A 21985-nucleotide genomic window follows, 5' to 3' on the forward strand; every position below is an offset into this window, starting at 1 on the left:
ATGGGACTGGGGGTTTCCAACTGTCAGCGGAGAGGTACATCGCTCTCGCATTTTAACAATGCGCTGTCGACACTTAAACCAAACACTGTAGATACCACATTAATGAACTGTAAAAGTACAAGAAAGTTGCGTCTCAAAGCTGCAATAAATGTTTATTCATTTAACGTTATGTTTTTAAAAAGAATTGTGAATTCCTCTTGTTTTTCCTTGTGCTCGACCATTTCCGTGGATGGCGCTTGACCTGCCAATACCTCAGGTAGCCTATGTTTATGGCCATATATATATTTTGTGTGTGTTTTTAATCAAGATATTTCACATCACTATTATAAAGTGATGACAAATGCCGTGGCATAGTCACGGAATTTTTTGCTCATTTTTCCATGGCATTCTCACGGATCTCCGCATATTTCTGTGGCCCTGCCACAGACTTTCTTTTCCGTGGCATTCTCACGGATTGGTTACTCAACTGTTTTGTCCTATTTTCTTACCATTGTCGCTTCGGTTTAGGGTTAGATTTACATAAAATGACATCCCTACTCAAACCCAACTCTAACCCCAGGCGACAATTGATTAAAGTTTAGAAAATATAAAAGAATACATCAGAAAAAATAGGATAAACCAATACTTACAGTGACATACTAACGCAAACACCAAATCTAACCCTAAACCAAAGCGACAATGGTTTGAAAATAGGAAAAAGCAGTTGAGTAACCAATCCGTGAGAATGCCACGGAAAAGAAAGTCCGTGGCAGGGCCATGGAAATATGCGGAGATCCGTGAGAATGCCACGGAAAAATGAGCACAAAATTCTGTGACTATCCCACGGAAATTTGTGAGTTCATGTTGCAACTCTGTATTTAAGGCAAAGAATTACCACATCATTCTCAAAGAATTACTTTGAACCCATTGATAATTATTAAAGAATTAACACATCATTATCAAGGAATTACTAAGAAACTGGAACAGTATTCTAAAGTGAAAACAATGGGAACCCATTGATAATTATTGTAGAATTACCACATAACTCTCAAATAATTACTTTATTAATTAATAGTGGGTTTGAAGTAATTCTTTGAGAATTATGTGGTCATTCTTAATTGTCAATGGGTTCCCATTGTTTTCACTTTAGAATACTGTTCCAGGTTCTTAGAAATTCCTTGATAATGATGTGGTAATTCTACATTAATTATCAATGGGTTCAAAGTAATTATTTGATCATTGCCTTAAATACAGAATTCTTTGTCATCACTTTATAATAGTGATATGAAATATCTTGAGTAAAAACAGACACACAAAATATATATATAAGGCCATAAACATACCTGAGGTATTGGCAGGTCATGGCTCCATCTAAGTAAATCAACTAACATTAGTAGTAAAAAAGAAGACAGGCCATAACCTGATACTGAGCATCACAGTTCATTAATAGTTACTTAATAGTTATTCCTCCTGAAGCGGAATTAGTAGTTACTTAATTGTAGTTCTTCAGGAGGCATGACTAAATTGATTAGTTACTGATTACGTAATAGTTACTTAACATAATTAAAAAAACCGCTATGACATACTGATTAATTAACACATATTCCTTAGTAGTTAATAGTAGTGACTTGTGTGTTAATGAAAAACTAACGATTAATTCTGCAGTAATTCCTTATTAGTTATACAGTAAGTAAGATACAGTATTCTAAAGTGTTACCAAGAATTGAAATAATAAATAATAAATGTTTAAATAATTATTATTTTAAAATTATTTTTCTAATATCATATATATTCAATTATTTTCCTCATGCCTTTTTAAAAAAAATACATTTGTTTCTGTAGGATACAGCAACCCTTTTGGCTGTTTGTTATATTAACTAGCCTTACTGCATATGGTCAAGTCCCCTTCCTGGATGTTGCCAAAACAGCAGCAAAATTTTGCTGGTTCCCATCAACGCCAGCCATTGGCACAGCATAATACCAAAAGCGTCTGCTAAATGACTAAATGAATAAATGTAATGTTGAAGGAACTTCACAGTCTGTGTTGTATAATGGTGCTTTCTCTGGGATGTACCAGCTGCTGTTCGAAGGCATCACTGTTAGGTTGTAACCCTATCTCCATCCGGTCCCTGCAGGATAATACTGATGTGGACATTTATAAAAAAAATGGTTTGGCAAAACGTTAAGTACCGCAAAATGCGTTTGTTCATTATCACAGTCTACCAACAGTGGTATCTTGCCAAAATGTTTGCCAGTTGTCACTCTCTAAAGAATTTACATTAATGTTTAAGGACAATGCTTTAATGGTACGACTAAAGGGAGCTAAATATGATTGATTCTTCTTGATCCAGTAATTCCCACTGGAATTTTCATTGGCCACTAACCTCCCAATGGTCTTAAATGTACCCTGGATAAACACCGGGGATAGCCATTTCACTTTGCCCCCTCTCCACTGTCATGTCAATGTCCCACTGACCCTATCAGAGCTTCATGTTAGGATGAACTTCATGGAACGGGTGAGAAACACACTTCTCTACCTTCTAATAGTGTATTGCAACAGCACCTGATTATCAGCCCACCTTATAGAGAGCTTCTCTATTATTACTTTCGATCAGATACCACAATGATGTCCATGTAGCGTGTCTGGTTAGTACGAGCAGACTTTATCTTTGAGTTACCACGGCCCACTATGCCTATATGTGGTCTACATATAGTGGCTTTTATTGTAAACGTCCAAAACCCTTTACCTGCAGATCTAGAGAAGGTGGTCCAGTCGTTAGGGGAGCATGGGGTGGTAAAACTGTCTTTGGGAACTTTAGGGCGCACTCACATTATCCAAACCAAACCAAACCAAGCCCCAGCGCGATTGTCACCTCTCCCTACTCCCCCAGATGCACGCACTCACACTGTACTTCTTATCGATCCGAGTCCGGGCGCGCTTTCGTCATTAAGATGCGATTGTTTTGAAAAAAGCAGGAAGTAAAGCGCTCTCTTAACACTGGAACCCACCGTAATGATAAGTCTGTGTTTTTTATTCGGAGTCGTACACTGTTAGATGTCGCTGTAGATTTAGCAGTACATTACTGTAAAAATCCACAGTACTATACTGTATGTCTACATTACAGTACAGTACTGCAGTTCATAATGCATTCTGGGTAAATTTGTTTGAGCGGGAAAATTTTACAGTATATTTTGGTCTTGATGTAACCTTGCTGTAGCCATTGCTGTAATGTGCCAGGTGTACTTGCAATAATCAGAGAAAGTGCGCCAGAGTCAATCACACAGACAGAGCACAACTCCTGGCTGCAGCTGAAGGAGGACGATTGATTTCTGGCAATTCGGTAAGTTTGAAATATTTCTGTTTCATGAAAACTTAATTTTTAGTTTAAGAATGTTGTCAATAGTTTGTCACAATATTGTTTTAAACGTGCAATGAGAGATAAAAACGGTCGCCAACAAAGTTACAATCTCCCCCAGAAGTAAGCTTACACACAGATGTCTACCGCTGCTTTAACTCGCTTTACACCTTTATTAATGAATATAGGGTTGTTTTAACTAAATTATGAGGGTTTTGGTGAGTTTATATTGTGTTGAAAGTGTGGTGACAATGAAACTATTTTTAACGAAATGGACAAAGACAACCCGCCAGCGCGGTCTTGCGGTCCCAGCATAATGGTCGTTTATCTCTGCGTTTCATCCGTTCAGTTAGCGTCCGACAAAAGTATTAAGTTCGACTGTTTGGCAAGGCTGACTTGTGGTTGTAAACAGACAGTAGTACCGAACTACTCCACAGAAGTGAAAACAAGAAACCTCATATTTAACTGGATACATGCATCGAACTCATCGCAGCTTTAACTTCGACCAAATATAATTCAGACCTGGGCTCATCTTAATATCAGATGAACGTAAGGGATTGCCGTGCTTATTGTTGTTGTTATTATATTACGGTATATCAGCAAAAGCAGAGAATATCTTCTCTAAAGCGTTTTACACGTCCAGTAAGTTGTCCAATACATTTTTATGGCATATTGTTTCCACCACTTCAGATGCATTACATGCAGTATATATAAGTTTCCAGAACACATCAAATCAATGCACGAAAAGAGAATGGGCTCCGCATTTACGTACCTTTGCCTTCTCGTCTCTGTCATCTGATCCTTCATCTCTGGATGTAAAATAGTCCATAATAACATCGTGTAGGAAACTGGCATCACCAGGATTGCTCAGATTTAGGCGATCATGTTTATCTTTAAAGTGAGCAGCTAGCTACTTAGTTAAAAAACTTTGCGTGAAATAGCGTGTTACACCGCAGCCGGTCCGGGTTAAACATTAAAGGGACAGTCTTTTTACCTTGTCACTATAAATCGCGATTTTCTGCACTAAACGAGACATTTTCAGAGATTTTCTGTAGACAAGATGTTATAGAATAATAATAAAAAAAGGCTTATTTAGATATTTATATATAATATATAATATAACAACTAATATATATATATTTGTTTTACAACTGACTAAACACTTACAGAAAGGTTTTATTTGTTAGTATAGCATGATAATTAATACATTTTTAAATCAATCACTTTGTCTCTGCACAATGAACATTATCAAATATTATTAATGTTGTAAAATATATTGTTCATTGTTAGTTCATATTAGCTAAGGAATTACCAAATGTTAAGGAATAAACTCTTATAGTAAAGTGTTACTAAATTTTCTTTTACCATTTCCTTCACAATGTCTACTTATTTCTATGGCTAACAGATTTTGTAACATTTGTATTTTTTACAGTCTTACCATTGCTTGTAAGCTGGATTGGGTAAGATGGATCATCTTTAAAGGCACCAGGCAAGTACATGATGTACAGTTACAAGTCATGTATTTTTTTGACTGCAATATTAAATGCTTTCACGTCACATGTAAAAGTACACAGGAATGTGGCTAATCACTTTTTATTTGTAGTTTACATGAGTGTCCTTGCACTTTTCAGGAGTTAAGGCAGATGTGGAGGCACAACGGGTGACACCAGACACACACCAAGCACATTATGTTCGGTAAGTTTGCACTTTACCACTACAGCTTCTTTAAATACCCATGTATACACTCATTCACTCATTCACACACAACACTGTAACACGACCATACACAACATGTACATAATTGTCTTAGTTTGCCATGTAGAAATATACAAACAGAAATATTCAGACTTTGGTTATAAGAAATTTAATAATTGTATTTATTGAGCAGAGGTGTCCCTGGACTTTATTGACAAAAGATTTTGTTTTCAGAATAAAAAGTTGTGTCCAAATCAGTAACAATTGTACTTTCTGTTCAGGACATTCAATCATGACAGGATCCAGGTGGATGCTGTCCATTGAGGAAAGAGTTTGTTCAGCGGTAAGTGAATCTTCTGTATTTTTATGTAATTAGGTGTGGAACAGTAGAATAAGAGCAAAAGGTTTCAGAATAGGAGTAAATTCAAGGCTGAGTTTAGTTTTTTAAGAATCTTTTTCTATCTTATATTTGTTGACTTAATGTTTATGATATTTCTAACAGGTTTCTGGATAGAATTAAGTCCAAAGATGGGAAAAGTGCACATCCAGACAAGGAGCAAGCAAAAAGACAAGGAACTTGGTGCAGAGAAAAGCTGTGGCCATTAACCCCCATGTGAACAGCTTCATGCAGTCCCTGATTGAGTTCGAATGGACGACTTCAAAGTAAAGGCCACTGTGGTCTGTCTGCCACAGTTTAATTTTTAATTTATTTTTAGTGTTAAATGAAATTCAAGTAGAATATTTAAAACTATGGGCCAGTGTTCTTTTTACCACAGTGAAATGTTACCTTTTAGTCGATGATGGACTTTAAACTGAAAACTTCAAACTATGGACCAGTGTCCTATTTGCCTGAGTTAAATATGTTACAGCAGGGGTCTCCAAACTTGTTTATACTTATTGATTTTATTTTATTTAACTTGTTTATATGTTTATTATTGTTTAAAATCTTGTTTTAAATATGTTTTGTTTCAATTAAATGTTTTTTTAAATAAAATTTTGATACATACATTGCTTGGATTGCCTTTTAATTCATTATGTTTTAATTTAGCATTTTTACCATATTAATAACTATAGATTTAAACCTAAATATCTAGCTATTATATATAAATTTATTGTATTAACTGTAATAAGTAATAAATAGTATTTATGGGTCAATATAGACATTACAGTAAATTCCTGTAAAAATAGACTACTGTAATAAAATATTGTAAAATTACAGTACAGTACTGCTTTGTAACTATACAGTACTAGTTTGTGTACTGTAAAATGGTATTACAGTACAGTACTGTAAAACCAAAATACAGTAACTTACTGGCAACCGTGCTGCCAGTACTGTACTGTAAAAATACAGGGAAATCGTTAACAGTGTAAGGTGCGCGATTACAGACAGCCCTCTCACATGTCATCATATTGCTTAGTTGATCTGTCACGTGTGCAGCTCGGACATTCACGTAACCCCGCTGCGGGCATCAAAAGGTTTTTACAGAGGCAGATGAAGGTGAGTGGTCGCGCAACTGACGTCTTCACCTTTTGAATCGCGCTCAGGCGCGAATGCGCTCACACCACAGCCTTCCGCGCCTGAGCCCAAGTGAACCGCGCTCCGGCCCACCTCTGCAACCCGGTCGCGGCGCGATTAATCAATCCGCGCCCGGGCACGGATCAGAGCGATCACACTAGTCAATCAAACCAGGCTTTGGGGGTCAAACGCGCCCGAGCGCGGTTTGGTTTGGATAGTGTGAGTGCGCCCTTAATCTCAACTCTGCCGAAATAATAAATTGTATTATATAAATAAATTAATAAATAAATTGGGCTTGTAACCCAAGTGTTGCCGGTTCGAGGCTCACGACCGGTGGGTTGCAACTGTGGTGCCCTTGAGCAAGGCACCTTAACCCTAATTGCTCCCCGGGCGCTGCAGGGATAGCTGCCCACTGCTCCGGGTGTTTGTGTGTTCACGACTTGCAGTGCGTGTGTTCACTATTCACTGGATGGGTTAAATGCAGAGGTCACATTCCAAGTATGGGTTACCATACATTGGCAAAATACTATAAAAAAAAAATAAAAAAAAAAAAATAAATAACTGAGTCCATTGCTGCTGCCTTGCAGAGCTTCCTCAGAAGGTGATCTGGAAGTATATTGGTGAAAAGCCCTCAATGCTTGGAAACAACACTTTGCTAGGTAAATTGCTTCCTCAGAATGATCTCCTTGGTCACCCGAAGACACGTGCTTTTGTGGTTCATGGTGGCACTGATGGGATTTATGAAGCTATTTAGCATGGCATTACTGTTTTGGGCTTTCCTCTTTTCTTTGATCAGTACGACAACATTATCCATGTGAAGATTCAAGGTGCTTGAACTGATTTTGCCAACCCCAACCCCAACCCACCACAACCCTAACCATACCAAACACTAAAATCAGAGGGACATGATAAGTGAAAAACAATGGTCTAGAAGGCCACTGTTACAAGTGATGAGTTTCTTGAAGCCATAAAAGATTTCCTTGAGAATCGTAATTACTAAAAAAACAAAACTAACATTTTTACGCTTGCGTCAGCATAGATAGACCAATGATTTTATTGAAAAGTGCCACTTTCTGGATAAAATATGTTATAAGAAACGAAGGAGCACATCATTTACACAGACTGACACATACGGTATGCCCTGGTATGCCTATTATGGTCTGGATGTGGCATCTTTTCTCTTGGCCATCTTAGCAACTTTTTATGGGTATTTTTCTCTCTCTGTAAATTTCTTAGTAGAAGCTTTAGTAATGCATGATACAGATCTCAAAACCAGCACTGAAAAAAACTATGAGCTACAGTATATGTAAACATTTTTTGTCCTATTTTCCCAAAAACGTAGAAGAATGTGACTTGTTAAATTTAACAAATGTTCGATTTGTTAAAGCGTGACCCACAGCCAAAGAGACTCTATCAACACAACATCCGAAACCTCGGTGGAAAAGAAGACCAACAAAAGAAAGATGCCAAATATTAAATAACAATGAAAAATGTATGTCTTTATTGTTATGACTTTTTGTTTAATAGAAAAAGTTAATAACATTTGACTTAAATAAAGTGTTTTAAAATAAGCCAAGTCAAATCAACTCAAAATTTTAGGGCAAACAGGTAACTTACTTATATACGTTGAACCAACAAATAATTTTTGACGGTGTATAATAACTGGGTAACAAAGCTTCACTTTAAATTACAGCCCACAAATGTTACTGTTACCCAGTAACTGCACACACTGCAAAAAAATTACTTTCTTACTTAGTATTTTTGTCTTGTTTTCATAAAAAATATCTAAAAATTCTTAAATTAAGATGTATTTTCTTGATGAGCAAAATGACCTAGGAAAATAAGTCTAGTTTTAAGACAAAAAAATACAAAATTTAAGCGAATTTGTGCTTAAAGCAAGCAACAACAAAAAAATCTGCCAATAAAATAAAAAAATTTGAAATAAGTTTACTTTTTTCATAAACACTTAATTTAAGAAATTTGTTCTTAATCCACTGGCAGATTTTTTTTCTTGAAATAAGTTAACTTTTTTTATAAACATTAAGAAAAAATTTCTTATTCCATTGGCATTTTTTTTGTTTTTGTTTTTTGTTTTCTTGCTTAATGCACAAATTTGCTTACATTTTATATTTTTTTGTCTGAAAACTAGACTTATTTTCATAAGTCATTTTGCTCATCAAGAAAATACATCTTAATTTAAGAATTTTTAGATATTTTACAAAAATAAAAAAGTTTAATAAGTAATTTTTTTGTGGTGTGAAACAGGAAGATAAATTTGCACAGTATTACAGAGAGAAAAGTGCTATTTACATTTTATTGAAACATTGACCAGCAAATAAATCTGCTGCACTTTTGCTATTATAAACATATAATTATACATTATACTGAAATGAAAGTGATGTATCATGTATATTTTATTTACTGACGTGACTCACAGCTAAAATCAACCACTTTCATCAGTTAATTCGCTTATTTGAAAACGTATTTGGAATCATAACAGAAATTCAATACATAATGTTCCTTTGAAAAATGACTGTAAACAATGACACAATATTCATTTTCTATAACTTAATCCATCAAAATAATTTCAATAATTGCAACAGTGTTAAACAAAGTGTTATTTTTTTATATAAAAACCTGAATTGTAGCTGCATTCTAGAAACACAAACGATGTGTGCCTTTTGCTTAGCACAACATAAATAAATGTTTTTCCTTCCAAAAGTAACTGATCCAGGCTGTTCTCTGGCAACCAGAAACGTGTGAGCTGAGTGCTGATAGCCCTCCATAGGCGCTTTCTGTTTCAGCGCCCCAGTTTTTTCCAGTACCAGAGACCTTCATACATCAGTTTGATTCACATCAAGGCAAAGAGAGAATCAAGAAGGATATCCAGCATTTCTCCTCTTCGATGAGCACAGGCCACTTCAGGACACAAGTTACATGATGGAAAAACACAGATTCATCTTGTCTTGAACAATGTGGCTGGAAGCTTGAATATAAGATTTGGAAATCCAAAGCTTGGCAGGGTGTTTAACAAATACCTGGAGCATCGACAGGACTGGCTGAAGTTACACGAAGGTAGAGTAAAACCTCCTAAATTTTGAGGAAATACATAAACATTATTTCCAAAATTGTGCCAGAAAAGATCAGTAAAGATTGGTGATTGTGTTAACCTAATGACTATTGGCACAAAAGGCATGGCTTTCATTTGTTTTTCATTTTGGTAAGGTATAATAGAGTGTTTTCAGACATCTGCTGCACTGAATGCAGATGTTTGTACAAAAAGTCCTCAGTGGCAGGGCTGACAGATTGAAAGAGAAGCCAGTGGGAGGAGCTAAACAGCATGTGGAGTTACAGGAATAAGGAAAATCAGGAATAGTAAACATTTTCTAGCAGTATGAGCTCTGGCATTCAGGATGATACTTACAGCTTGTGCCAAACATTGGAGAGCTGCGAAGACACAGATATTATATGCTGAACATCTGTGAGCTGCAGAGCATTTTTTGATTACCTCAAGAACTCTTATGGTGAGATTGAAATAGTTGTTATCATTTGTTCTGGTACAGCAATAAATGTTTAACTACAGCTCAAACAGGTAATTTTGGTAGAGACACAGATGTAGGACAAGAACAAACCATGCGTGCATTCACATTATGGTGAAACAAGCTGCTTTTATGAATTTTCCTTGATGCGCGGTCATTTAAAGGTATGTTAAAATCGTATTTTTGTGGTCAGGTCCAGATGTTTGCTTAAGGGGTGTTTCATAAGTGAAGTATTGGACATTTAGTGCATATTCATGTTCTTTGCTTTAAAATTGCAGTGGTTGTTTATTCCACGATTTCAGAAAATGCGAATGAGAATCTTTATTTCATGTACATGTACAGTGAAGCTTTAGTGTTTATGTAGAAGTCTGCACCAGCTGATTTTTTTTTTAAGAAAGTCTAGTAGCTGAGCACCAATGCATAAAAACTTGCTTTCTGAGAATAGTTACTTTAAGGAATGATTAAAGTATACTCTTAAAAATGCAATAGATTTTAACTTTTGCAGAACTCTGTGCCCCTGGTACCTCGTGGCCTTGACCTTTGCTTAATGCAGTGGTTCTTAAACTGAAGGGTGGGCTGGTACCAGGGTGGCCCCAGTTTTATAAAATGCATTGATTTATCATCAATTCTGTGTAATATAAACCTCAGAAAAATAAGGCTACTAACCAAAAGTACTACATTGTATCATTATTAAGTTTTGTTTAATTCAAACTCTAAGTCTGAGATTGTTTAAAGGGGACAATTCACAAGACTTCTTTAACATGTCTAATAAATCTTTGGTGTCCCCAGAGTACATATGTGAAGTTCTGGCTCAAAATACCATATGGATCATTTATTATAGCATGTCAAAATTTGTAACACCTTTGTAGGTGTGAGCAAAAATGTGCCGTTTTTGGGTGTGTCCTTTAAATGTAAATGAGCTGATATCAGCACTAAATGGCAGTGCTATGGTTGGATAGTGCAGATTAAGGGCGCACTCACATTATCCAAACCAAACCAAACCAAGCCCCAGCGCGATTGTCACCCCTCCCTACTCCCCCAGATGCACGCACTCACACTGTACTTCTTATCGATCCGAGTCCGGGCGCGCTTTCGTCATTAAGATGCGATTGTTTTGAAAAAAGCAGGAAGTAAAGCTCTCTCTTAACACTGGAACCCACCGTAATGATAAGTCTGTGTTTTTCATTCGGAGTCGTTTGGATGGCGATTACAGACAGCCCTCTCACATGTCATCATATTGCTTAGTTCATCTGTCACGTGCGCAGCTCAGACATTCACGTAACCCCGCTGCGCGAATCAAAAGGTTTTTACGGAGGCAGATGAAGGTGAGTGGTCGCGCAGCTGAAGTCTTCACCTTTTGAATCGCGCTCAGGCGCGATTGCGCTCACACCACAGCCTTCCGCGCCTGAGCCCAAGTGAACCGCGCTCCTGCCCACCTCTGCAACCCGGCCGCGGCGCGATTAAACAATCCGCGCCCGGGCGCGGAACGGAGCGATCACACTAGTCAAACAAACCAGGCTTTGGGGGTCAAACGCGCCCGAGCGCGGTTTGGTTTGGATAATGTGAGTGCGCCCTAAGGTGCAGTATAATCTCCTTCTGGAGCCAAATTTCAATGACCAATTTTTTCACATGCTTGCAGAATGGTTTACCAAAACTAAGTTACTGGGTTGATCTTTTTCACATTTTCCAGGTTGATACAAGCACTGGGGACCCAATTATTGCCCTTAAACATGGAAAAAGTCAGATTTTCATAATATGTTTCCTTTAATGCATCTCGAATGCCGAAAAGTTTGAAAACCACTGGCCTAACAGGTAAATCTGCTCCTGATCATTTGCAATTAATGTTTATCTAAAAACAGGTCATTCTGGTGGATACACGGATGCATGATAAGCACAAATCACGCATGTATTCACATTATGATTTAGTGTGCTTTCATGAATTAATCTTAACCTCCTAACACTTGGTGTGTCCACATACTAAGTTGGACATCACGTTTTTTGTTGTTTGCACCATAATACTTAATTCTGTGTAACTGGAACCTGTTGTACACAAACGTGGACAACTACACTGCTTCATGTTCAAAGAAAAATATTTGGTTATTATATTTATTGGTTTTCCTAACCCCAAATAGCTGGTAGAAATCAGAAAAAAGACAAATCAAAGCTCGGGACTTAATGCGCTGTCATTCGATGGTAAGTTAAAGTCATATTTTTGTGGTCAGGTCCAGAAATTTGCTTTAAGGGTGTTTCATACTTTAGTTTGTATTCATGTTCTTTAGTGGTTGGCAGTGGTTGTTTGTTCCACAATTTATTATTATTGATGATTGATGATTATTACACTCTCTTAATTTTCGTTTTTTAGGCCAGTAAAGCTTTTAGGCCTGGTTTAACAGACAAGGCTAAAGCCAGAACTAGGCCTTAGTTAACTTAAGATGTTTAAGCATCTTTTACACACATGACTTAGCAAAAGATGTTACTGCTGTGTATCTTGAGACAAATCAATGGCACTGGCATATTTTAACATCAGTCAGTGCAAGTTATTTTCAGAAACAACTTAAACATGTCTTAGTATAGGACTAGTCTTAAGCCTTTGAAAGTCTGTGAAACCGAGGGTTAGTGTTTATTTAGAAATCAGATGATTTTTAAAAGAAATGTCTTGTGGCTGAAAACAGTTGCACAAAACTTGCTTTATGAGAAAAGTTACTGTTAAGAACCGTTTGTAGCACCTTTATTTTTTAGGACGGAATTTTATCTTGTAATTATGTTTTAGATTTCCAGTTCTTAAATTCAAGCGAGAACACAGATTTACAGATTTACTTATAGGCTAACTGACTATTAAAAAAGTCCTTGGTTTTAAATTTAAAACATCTTATAATCTCTATCTTCTGTGCTTTTCAGTTTTCTTAAAAATGGGCTTGCTACATCTTGCTCCACTGACTTGTCTGCTCTTAATGATCTGCTGTAGTCATGGTGGAAATGTCCTTGTGTTCCCCGAGGACGGAAGCCACTGGGTAAACATGCAGGTCATTCTTAGAAAGCTCCACACAAATGGGCATAGCATTACTGTGGTGAGATCATCCAAAAGTTGGTACATCCAAGAGAGTTCTCCTATCTACAGAGCCATCACTGTCAACCCCATGGAAACAGAAGACGTTGGAGCTGATTTCTTCAAGATACTATTAGAGAGGTCACTAGCATTACAGAGGATGTCACCCTTCGTTCGGTTTTTTGAACAGCAGAAAGATATAACCAACACTTTAAAGGTATTTCACAAGGGAGCGCTTCAAATGATTTCTGCTATATTGGATGATGCAACACTTGTTAAGCGTTTGCGCGATGCTAACTTTGACCTGCTGCTAACAGACCCTGCTTTCCCTGCTGGAGTCCTGTTAGCCAAGTTTCTCGACCTTCCCATGATTTATAACGTGCGCTGGCTAAATGCAGGGGATGCTCACATGGCAATTGCTCCATCGCCCCCATCCTTCGTTCCAATGTATAACTCGTTGCACAGCGACCGAATGAACTTCCTGCAGAGAACGGAAAACTTCCTGAGGTATCTGGTCAGCCGTCTTCAGGAGTACTGCATCATTGTGCCCATTTACAGTGACATGCTTGACCGTCATTTCCCACCAGGCTCAGATCTTCTCAAAATGCAGCAGTCGGCTGACATTTGGCTTGTGAGAGTGGACTTTGTTTTTGAGTTTCCACGGCCCACCATGCCTAACGTGGTCTACATGGGCGGATTTCAATGTCGGCCGGCGCAACCACTTCCTGCGGAGCTTGAAGAATTCATGCAGAGCTCTGGAGAGCACGGAGTTGTGATGATGTCACTGGGAGCTGCGGTTGGTGCACTTCCTACAGAGATCAATGAAATCATTGCTACTGCCTTCGCTAAGATCCCTCAGAAAGTCGTGTGGAGGTACCACGGAGATCCGCCTTCGTCTCTGGGAAACAACACTCTTCTTCTAGAATGGTTTCCACAGAATGATCTCCTTGGTCATCCGAAGACCCAAATGTTTGTATCTCATGGGGGTACTAACGGTATCTACGAGGCTATTTACCATGGAGTCCCTGTCTTAGCTTTACCCCTCCTCTTTGATCAGTTTGACAATGTTATGCGACTCCAGGTTCGAGGTGGAGCCCACGTGCTTCAAGCTGCAACGCTGACCGAACCAGAATTCCTCAAAGCCCTCAAAGATGTTCTTGAGAACCCAATGTACAGAAATAGCATGCAGAAACTGTCAGAGCTGCATCGTGATCTGCCCTTGTCTCCTCTCGATACTGCCACTTTTTGGATCGAGTATGTAATGAGACACAAGGGAGCAGCACATCTTCGCTCAAAGGGTGTTAACATGCCGTGGTACTCTTACCACAGCATTGATGTTGTAGCAGTTCTACTGTTATTTCCATTGATTGCTCTTTGGGCCTCAATTTATGTATGCAAGCTTTTGTGTTGCAGCAAGTCTGTCAAAAAGAGGAAGGTGGACTGAAATAAGCTGCATTTTGTTATACATTTGTTACTCATTAACACTCAGTTTAAATATATGGCATATGCTAAGTGTCATATATATGCCCTTTATATGTTCCTGTAGCTTAAGGGGTAAAGCATGGCGTTTGCAATGCCAAGGTCATTATGATGCTGTTCTAATATAGACAGACAGACAGACAGACAGACAGACAGACAGACAGATATGGGTTAAAGCATCTGTCAAAAGCATGAAAATGTACAAAAAAAAGTGGGTAAAGCACTGAATTTCAATAACTTTAACTCTTTCCCTGCCACTGACTAGTTATCTCGGTAATTAAAACGTCCGTAACACACGCTGTTTCTGTGTATCTAATGTTAATCTGGAGTACCTACAGCGTAGTATTACATCCTTCATATCTCCAAATAATCTTCAGTTTAATCCGATTCATAAAAGACAGATTAGCTTTACCAATTATTTCCGATAACGTAGACAAACTGTATCCATAATGCTTACTTTCTTCTCCTTACATCCAAAAACACACTTCTTCTTTCGTGCCATTGTTGAGTCTTGATATAAAACAAAGCTGTCACATGAAGTGATGCCTGTGACTTAGCGTCCTGAGGGTTTTCGTTCTCCCGCTGATTGGCATGTGGGCATGGTTTTCCAGGGGAAGTGCCCATAAAAAGAATTGATACATATAGCTTACCCCTGAAACATCAGCTGGACCCGTAATCGAACAAACTTTCCGACACTTGTACGAACCCTGGCGAAGTGCATTTGGCACAGAAATGCTCTGTACATCCAACTGCTTTTTTGACACTTTGCATTTGTTTAGCATGAGGAAACCAACTTCAGCTGTGTTAAAAAGTCAGAATGCATGAAATACCGTTGACCCCCCCCCCCAAGATGAATTTTACGACATATTTACGCTATTATCCACTGGGTGATGCTCTTACCCAGCTTATAAAACACTGAAGCATCACTGATCCAAAAACAGTAAAATCTTTGTGTATATTTTGATCATCGTTCTAAAACTGATCAAAAATTCAATTATTTAAGGTTTTTGCTCAAAATTTGATATTTTTGAAGAAGCCTACCCATATTTGAGAGATGAGCAAATGAAGATAGGATGAAACCTTTTTTTTAAAAAGCAGACGGTCTGTTCTTTCAGTAAGGAATAATTTACGACGGGCCATTGAATTATAAGAAAATAATGTACACCAAGGTGGTAATGCGTACACCGCGGGACTTCATTATGTTTAATTAATAAAAATGACCGGAGTCAATTATTCTCCTTATACCACGGTAACCAAAAATATGCTCTAGTGCCTATTTTTAAGACATTTTAAAGGTTAGGTGTGCAGTTATTGAAAAATAATCAACACCCATGGAACATTTCTCAGCCAATCAGAATCAAGCATTTAACAACCCCGTGATATAATTTGATATATTGTTTCTTTATTTAAAGAAGAAAATTGTCTGGAAGGCATTAAACTTTTGTGAAAATCATTAAAAATGCTGGTGCTGGCTGGCAACTTTTGTTGAAAAATGCTGGCAAGGAAAGAGTTAAAGATGATGTGTGTTATTAAAAAAATTATAAAAATAGGCTATGCTAACTTTAAACCTACAGTAAGTTCTTTCATTTTTAATAGATGGTTTCATTATAATGAAATTTTCAAATATATTTGGTGTGATCTCTTTTTTTACAACTCCAAATAAGGTACAATATTTCTGAGTTTATGATTATGACTACTGTCACGCTTTCTATCTGTCCTCCAGTTCTGTTCCCCATATATTCGCCTTTTGCCTCCCTCTAGACTCCATTTCCCATTATCCTCCACCTGTCTCTGCCCTCTGCCAGCGATCATCATCATCACCTCCACTTCATTTAAGATCTCCTGTTTCTCTTCAGTATTTGTCTATTTTTAGTCTTATACATTTGTCTTATGTTGTCGTATTTAGTGTGTGTCTCATGCCTATTCTAGTATTATTGCAATTAAAGTTTATGATAAAAGTCTTGATCGTTTTTCAGAGTTTTTGAAAATGCACCGCTGACAAAAAACATTTTTCTTTGCATTTTTCCTACATTCAATTCTTAGAAACTGTACGCATGTGGTGTCTTAACTAAAGCCTGAAGCTTTTTTTATAAACATACTACTGTCTGGATGGAAGCCAAAGAGATTTATTTTCAGTTGAGCCTTGACGGTACTCCCTCTTCCACCTTGAATGCGTTTCAAATCATCATTAAAAGTTCAAATGGTAACTGCTATGCTTGTTTCACGTCTAATCCACTTCCTGATTTTTCTTATCTTAGGTTATGAATACTTTCCTCCCCTGATTTATTTACCACATGTTCTCATCTGCGGCTCAAGGTTGTTCAATGTTAGAAATCAGCAATAGCACGTGACGTGAGAGCATACTTCCTTGTTGCTCTTAAGTTTTTTAAGTTTAATCAATTTGAATTTACAATTAATTGCAACTTTCTTGACTTGTGAGGAGTTGATATTAGGGGTTCCTCAAATCTTACCCTGGAGGGCCAGAGCACTGCAGAGTTTAGCTCCAAACCTGATCAAACACACCTGAGCAAGCAAATCAAGGGCTGCGTACGAAACTGCATACTGTATAGTAGGTACTGAATAAGTTGAAGTACCTACTTACTTGGCGTTAAAACAGTAGGTACTGTATAGTATGAATCCTGGTAGTATGAATGAGTTTCGGACGTACTACATCCACCATGTTGCTACATCACGTGACATACGTCGTCATCACGTCATGTTATCTGGCGCGAAAACACCCGCATGCCTCTTCTTCTTCATTGGATAACTCCTCTGCCAGGGCATCATGGGATAGTGAAGTGTCCATCGTATGCACAGTGCAAAATCTAACCAAAGTAGTAGATCATCTGGGTACTTTTCGCCTACTGTTTTTTGAATACTATGTATTCAGACATACTACTCGCCTCGCCTACTGCCTTTCATGTACTATATAGCAGTGGTTCTCAACTCCGTTCCTGGAGGCCCACTGCTCTGCACATTTTGTATGTCTCTCTTATCTGCCGGCCTTAGTTCAGTTCATGGTGATCTCTTCTAATGAGCTGATGATTTGAATCAGGTGTATTAAATAAGGGAGACATACAAAATGTGCAGAGCAGTGGGCCTCCAGGAATGACGTTGAGAACCACTACTATATAGTATATACTTCGTATCGAGCCCCCTTGAAAAAAGAAGTCACCGGCCGCCACTGGTTAAAGTTAAACTCTGTAGTGCTCCAGCCCTCCGGCGTAAGATTTGAGGAACCCTGTTATAAATTATAAAAATAAAATTTAATTAGCTTAAGTTATTTCAACTTTATATTAATAATTTAAAGCAACTCCTCACTTTACATTAATTGTAAATGGAAGTTGATTCAACTTAAAAACAAGGAATTTTTATAGTGTTGAGCCTGGTCGTGGCCACATATAAAGCCATTCTGAATACCAGTTGTGCATCATAAAACAAATGTAAAAACCAACATGTAAGGAATAATTGACAATGGGCCATTGATTAATTGATATAAAAATAATGCACACTCAAGGTGTTAATGAGGCACAATGCGAAGCAAAGTATAGTGTGGATTATTTTCAAATAACTCAAAGGACAGGAGTCAATTATTCCTATTATACTACGGTTACCACAAACATTGCTCTGGTGGTTATTTTAAGACATTTGACAGGTCAGGTGTGCGTTTACAGAAAAATAATAAATATCCATGGAACATTTCTCAACCAATCAGAATAAAGCATTCAACAGGCCATGGTATACATAAAAATATCTTGTACACACTCCCTAGGACTACTTTGTTACTAAATGTACGTTTGCGTTCAAAAGTATCTATTGTTTTTATCAACTATGCTGTTACATTGTTTACAGACAAAAAACATTTAAACCATTAAGGTGGGGTGGGCACAGGGTAGAAGGGTGTCACATGGAAACAACTATAAGGGTGTTACAACTCGTCTCTCAGTGGTCCTTCCGTCTAAAGGAACAGCCTGGACTCGCTCATATCGCTCCTTCACATAATGGCCAGCGAGCAGGAGGGTGTTTTTGTTCTGCAGGAGAAAGGCTTCAGGATGTTGCTGCTCAAAAGCAGTAGAAGTGGCTTCCTGCTGGGGGAAATGATCAAAAAAGCCAGACAAGCTCCTGTGTGAACCAGGCAGGACACACAAACACATACTGTAGGCACATGTAACGGAGTTAAACATGCAGAGAACAGTTTCCAGACCTATTCGAGGTGGGTCGGCAAGAGGTGAGTAAATGCGTTGATAAATGCGTGTATGGATGCTCAAACTGATCTTTTTCGAAGTTAATTGTTTACATTTTTAATACTTTTAGAGTTCATATTAGTACAATTTTTATACATCTTTGTACTTGATCAGTGACAGATGGGGTACATATTTTGACAATTTAACAGTGTAGCTAAAATGGATTGCGTAACGTCAAAGGTTGCGAGTTCAAACCCAAATAACACCCAAAAGCTTAATGATAAAATGAATATTGAATCCACTTTGGATTAAACCATCTTCCGTAAATGTAATAAACTGTTGTGGTGCACCAACTGTAACTTTCCTGTTCTGCGCAGATCTGTTGAAGGCAATTTAAAAAGGCCCTGTACGTGAAATATAACATGTTAGATCTGAAGTTTGGAAAGTCAAATGCAAGGGACAATTCAGAACTATAGAAACCATGCTTCTGAGTAAGTTACCATTCCTCATTGTATTATAATTCTATAGACTGGTAGCCCTGTCCTTTGATTTACCTTTAAACTGTTGCACTTTCAATTTTCCTCAGACCTGACTAACGGGAGCTGCCAAATCCCCTTGGAAAATGAGAGAGTCGGTCTGACCTTCATTTACAGCTTGGCTTTTTCTCTTGGACTTCCAGCCAACCTGCTTTCTCTCTGGGGACTCTATCAGTTAGGCCGGTCAGGTGGAGGTGGCTGCCAACTGGTTTATATCCTGAACTTACTACTTTCAGATCTTCTCCAGCTAATTACATTGCCACTATGGATCCTTTACCTGCAGGGAGACCACCATTGGCCATACGGGTCTGTTTCGTGCCAGCTAGTGGGCTACGTTTTTTATGTTAACCTCTACGCCAGCATCATCTTTCTTTGCCTCATTGCCCTGGACCGGTGTCTGGCAATCGTGTACCCTCTAAGCAGCCGTGGTGTGCGCAAGGTGCGTGTGGCAGCGATCTCCGGCGCAGTAGTGTGGACTTTGATATTTCTTTTCTGTCTGACCGGCCTCTATCCATCTGTGTTTGAACCTCAAAGACAACTATGTCTGGAGCAGTATCCTGTAAGCACTAGATATGCATACTTCAAGATTACCACAGTCGCTTTAGGGTTTCTGATGCCCTGCACTATACTAGGGTAAGTAGGCATTTTGGTGTTCGTGTGATGATGTTGTTTGCCATACGAAAACTTTCTTAAGCAACCCGTATTTATTGACATTGTACAAACATTTGTCTCAACACACAGGCTTAGGAATGAATGACCATATCAATGAAATGCCATTGCATAGATGACTGACACAGATAGATGTCTGTCTCTTTCAAGGAATTTTACTGTAAACAACAGTCAAACTATATCATTTATAACCTTTTGACCTTTCTTCCTCTTTAGGTACACATCAACCCGAATCGGGTGGACTCTACGAAACTCTCCTTCAGTCTCTGATCACGAACACCGCAGAATTGTTGCGACACTGGTTGTGATCACTGTCATCTTCATTGTGATTTTTGGTCCCTATCATCTAGTGGGCGGCTACAGATTTGTCAGCTTGCTTCTTACAGAAAGCGAGGAAGAACAGTGTTCAGTGGAACTCTCCATTTATCTTTACTATCGAATTTGCTACGGGCTCACCAGCCTCAACACCCTCCTAAACCCTCTTTTCTACATCTTTCTTTGCAATGATGCTCGCCAAGAGCTTCGGAAATCTCTCATCTGCCCCTGTAGGGGTGACAGGGTTCACCAGGGATCACAAGTCACGCCTTTTCCAAAAGGACGCAGAGCAAATGTGTAGCCACCTTGTGCCGATGCTAATCAGTCTTTGCACGGCATGTGCAGAAACCCGGGAGGTTTTCTCACACATACGTGAAAATGTCTTATCAGGCGAAGCTTTGACAAATTGCCTGTCGCCACTGTGATGACATCAGTGTCAGAGACAAGGCTGGTATGAGACATTAGCACGCTCTCTGGATCACTGTCAGCAGAAAGTATGAGCTCAACAGCAAATTCGTCAGTTCGGACTGTCAGACTGCTAGAAAAGATGTTAATCGGAAGTGTACTGCTTAAATGTTTTAATAAGTCTCCTTTGAATTCATTATACTTTTGTATTTTTCTCTAACACTGTAACACATTTCTAATAAAACAACTTTAAGATGTTTTATTAGAAAAATAGTTTAAAGATGATAAAAGCAAGAATCAGTAAAGTAGTGAGACTGGTTAAGCGACAACAAATCAGTAATCAGAGTGAAGGTCAATTTCTAACAACATTATCTCAGTGATTCACAAATCAAGGGTGACCCCCTATGGAGGATATATGGAAAAGCAGGTAAACACAAATGGATGTTGAATTAAAGCAGTATAAATTTATATATGAATATGAATGTAATATAAATATGCAATATATAGTAACTTCATATCTAAGATCAGGTGCATACTAGTTGTATTATTTGTATGTATGCTGTGCATAGCATCAAGGCCGTAGCCAGGATTTTTCAAATACCGAGGACATTTTTTTATTATTTACATTTTTTCCATATTACAGAATAACAATAAACATGTCCAAACTACGACATAGCACAAATGTAACTGTGTCTGTGAGAATTTTATTGGTGACTAAAAGCATCCAAAATAAATCAATGGTTACATTTCATCATCTGAAGTGCAAGTCACCCTTTGCCTAGAAACTGCAAAACATTTTTTCAAGAAGCTTCTTCAATTTTCAATTTAGGATGAATTTTTAAGAGTATAGAACGAGTTTATATATAATAAGGGCTCTTAGTGGCTGCTTTTTCTTCAATATTCAGCGTAAGTCATCTATTTCAAAAAATATATTTTTTGGTTTCTAATAACAAAAATTAATCTGTTTGGCACAGCTATATTTTGTCTACAAAAGTAATTTCAAGCATTTAACCATAAGCCTTCAGATTTAATGATTTTAAGACCATAGTTAACATTTTACTTAAGTGACCTTAAACTTTTGAGCAGTAGTGTAGGTTTTAATCTCATTGGTAGCCGTATTGCATCACATATTGTAGGCTATTTGCTGCATAACCTTTAACTTTCTCATCTTCCCTTCTTCTCTGCTCATCTTTTGCTGGCTTTCCAAATGATAGTTAAGTTTGTTACAGCCTTTTCATTTTCATTTGCTTTATTAGATTAGAATTA

At 37.8% G+C, this 21985-nt stretch overlaps 2 protein-coding genes and 1 pseudogene across 4 annotated transcripts; all 3 read left to right on the forward strand.

The window, feature by feature from the left end:
* Positions 1 to 8027, forward strand: LOC135730619 (UDP-glucuronosyltransferase 2B20-like; annotated as a pseudogene).
* Positions 8028 to 9175: 1148 nt separating this feature from the next.
* Positions 9176 to 16575, forward strand: LOC135730744 (UDP-glucuronosyltransferase 2A1). Of its 3 annotated transcripts, none has more exons than XM_065248648.2 (2): positions 9176 to 9621; positions 12984 to 16575. In XM_065248648.2, the coding sequence occupies exon 2, from the start codon at positions 12995 to 12997 to the stop codon at positions 14573 to 14575; it is 1581 nt and encodes a 526-aa protein (XP_065104720.1). In that variant the 5' UTR covers positions 9176 to 9621; positions 12984 to 12994; the 3' UTR covers positions 14576 to 16575. The 3 variants fall into 3 exon arrangements, with proteins under 3 accessions (XP_065104720.1, XP_065104719.1, XP_065104721.1); XM_065248647.2 differs by lacking the exon at positions 9176 to 9621 and adding an exon at positions 9876 to 10070; XM_065248649.2 differs by lacking the exon at positions 9176 to 9621 and adding an exon at positions 10133 to 10249.
* Positions 16576 to 18123: 1548 nt separating this feature from the next.
* On the forward strand, positions 18124 to 21426 carry LOC135730739 (probable G-protein coupled receptor 132). The gene is made up of 4 exons (XM_065248642.2): positions 18124 to 18838; positions 19172 to 19285; positions 19381 to 19963; positions 20216 to 21426. Exons 2-4 carry the CDS (start codon positions 19276 to 19278, stop codon positions 20613 to 20615), a joined length of 993 nt encoding a protein of 330 aa, XP_065104714.1. The 5' UTR covers positions 18124 to 18838; positions 19172 to 19275; the 3' UTR covers positions 20616 to 21426.
* Positions 21427 to 21985: the final 559 nt, after the last annotated feature.

Source organism: Paramisgurnus dabryanus, chromosome 2, assembly GCF_030506205.2.
Source record: "Paramisgurnus dabryanus chromosome 2, PD_genome_1.1, whole genome shotgun sequence".
NCBI lineage: Eukaryota > Metazoa > Chordata > Actinopteri > Cypriniformes > Cobitidae > Paramisgurnus > Paramisgurnus dabryanus.

What these genes read in the sequence shown, in the direction of transcription:
- LOC135730739 (XM_065248642.2), top strand. An exon ending in ATGCCCTGCACTATACTAGG is followed by an intron (nt 19,964 to 20,215) that starts GTAAGTAGGCAT and finishes CTTCCTCTTTAG; the next exon opens with GTACACATCAACCCGAATCG.
- LOC135730744 (XM_065248648.2), top strand. Translation starts at nt 12,995, where the DNA reads ATGGGCTTGCTACATCTTGCTCCACTGACTTGTCTGCTCTTAATGATC.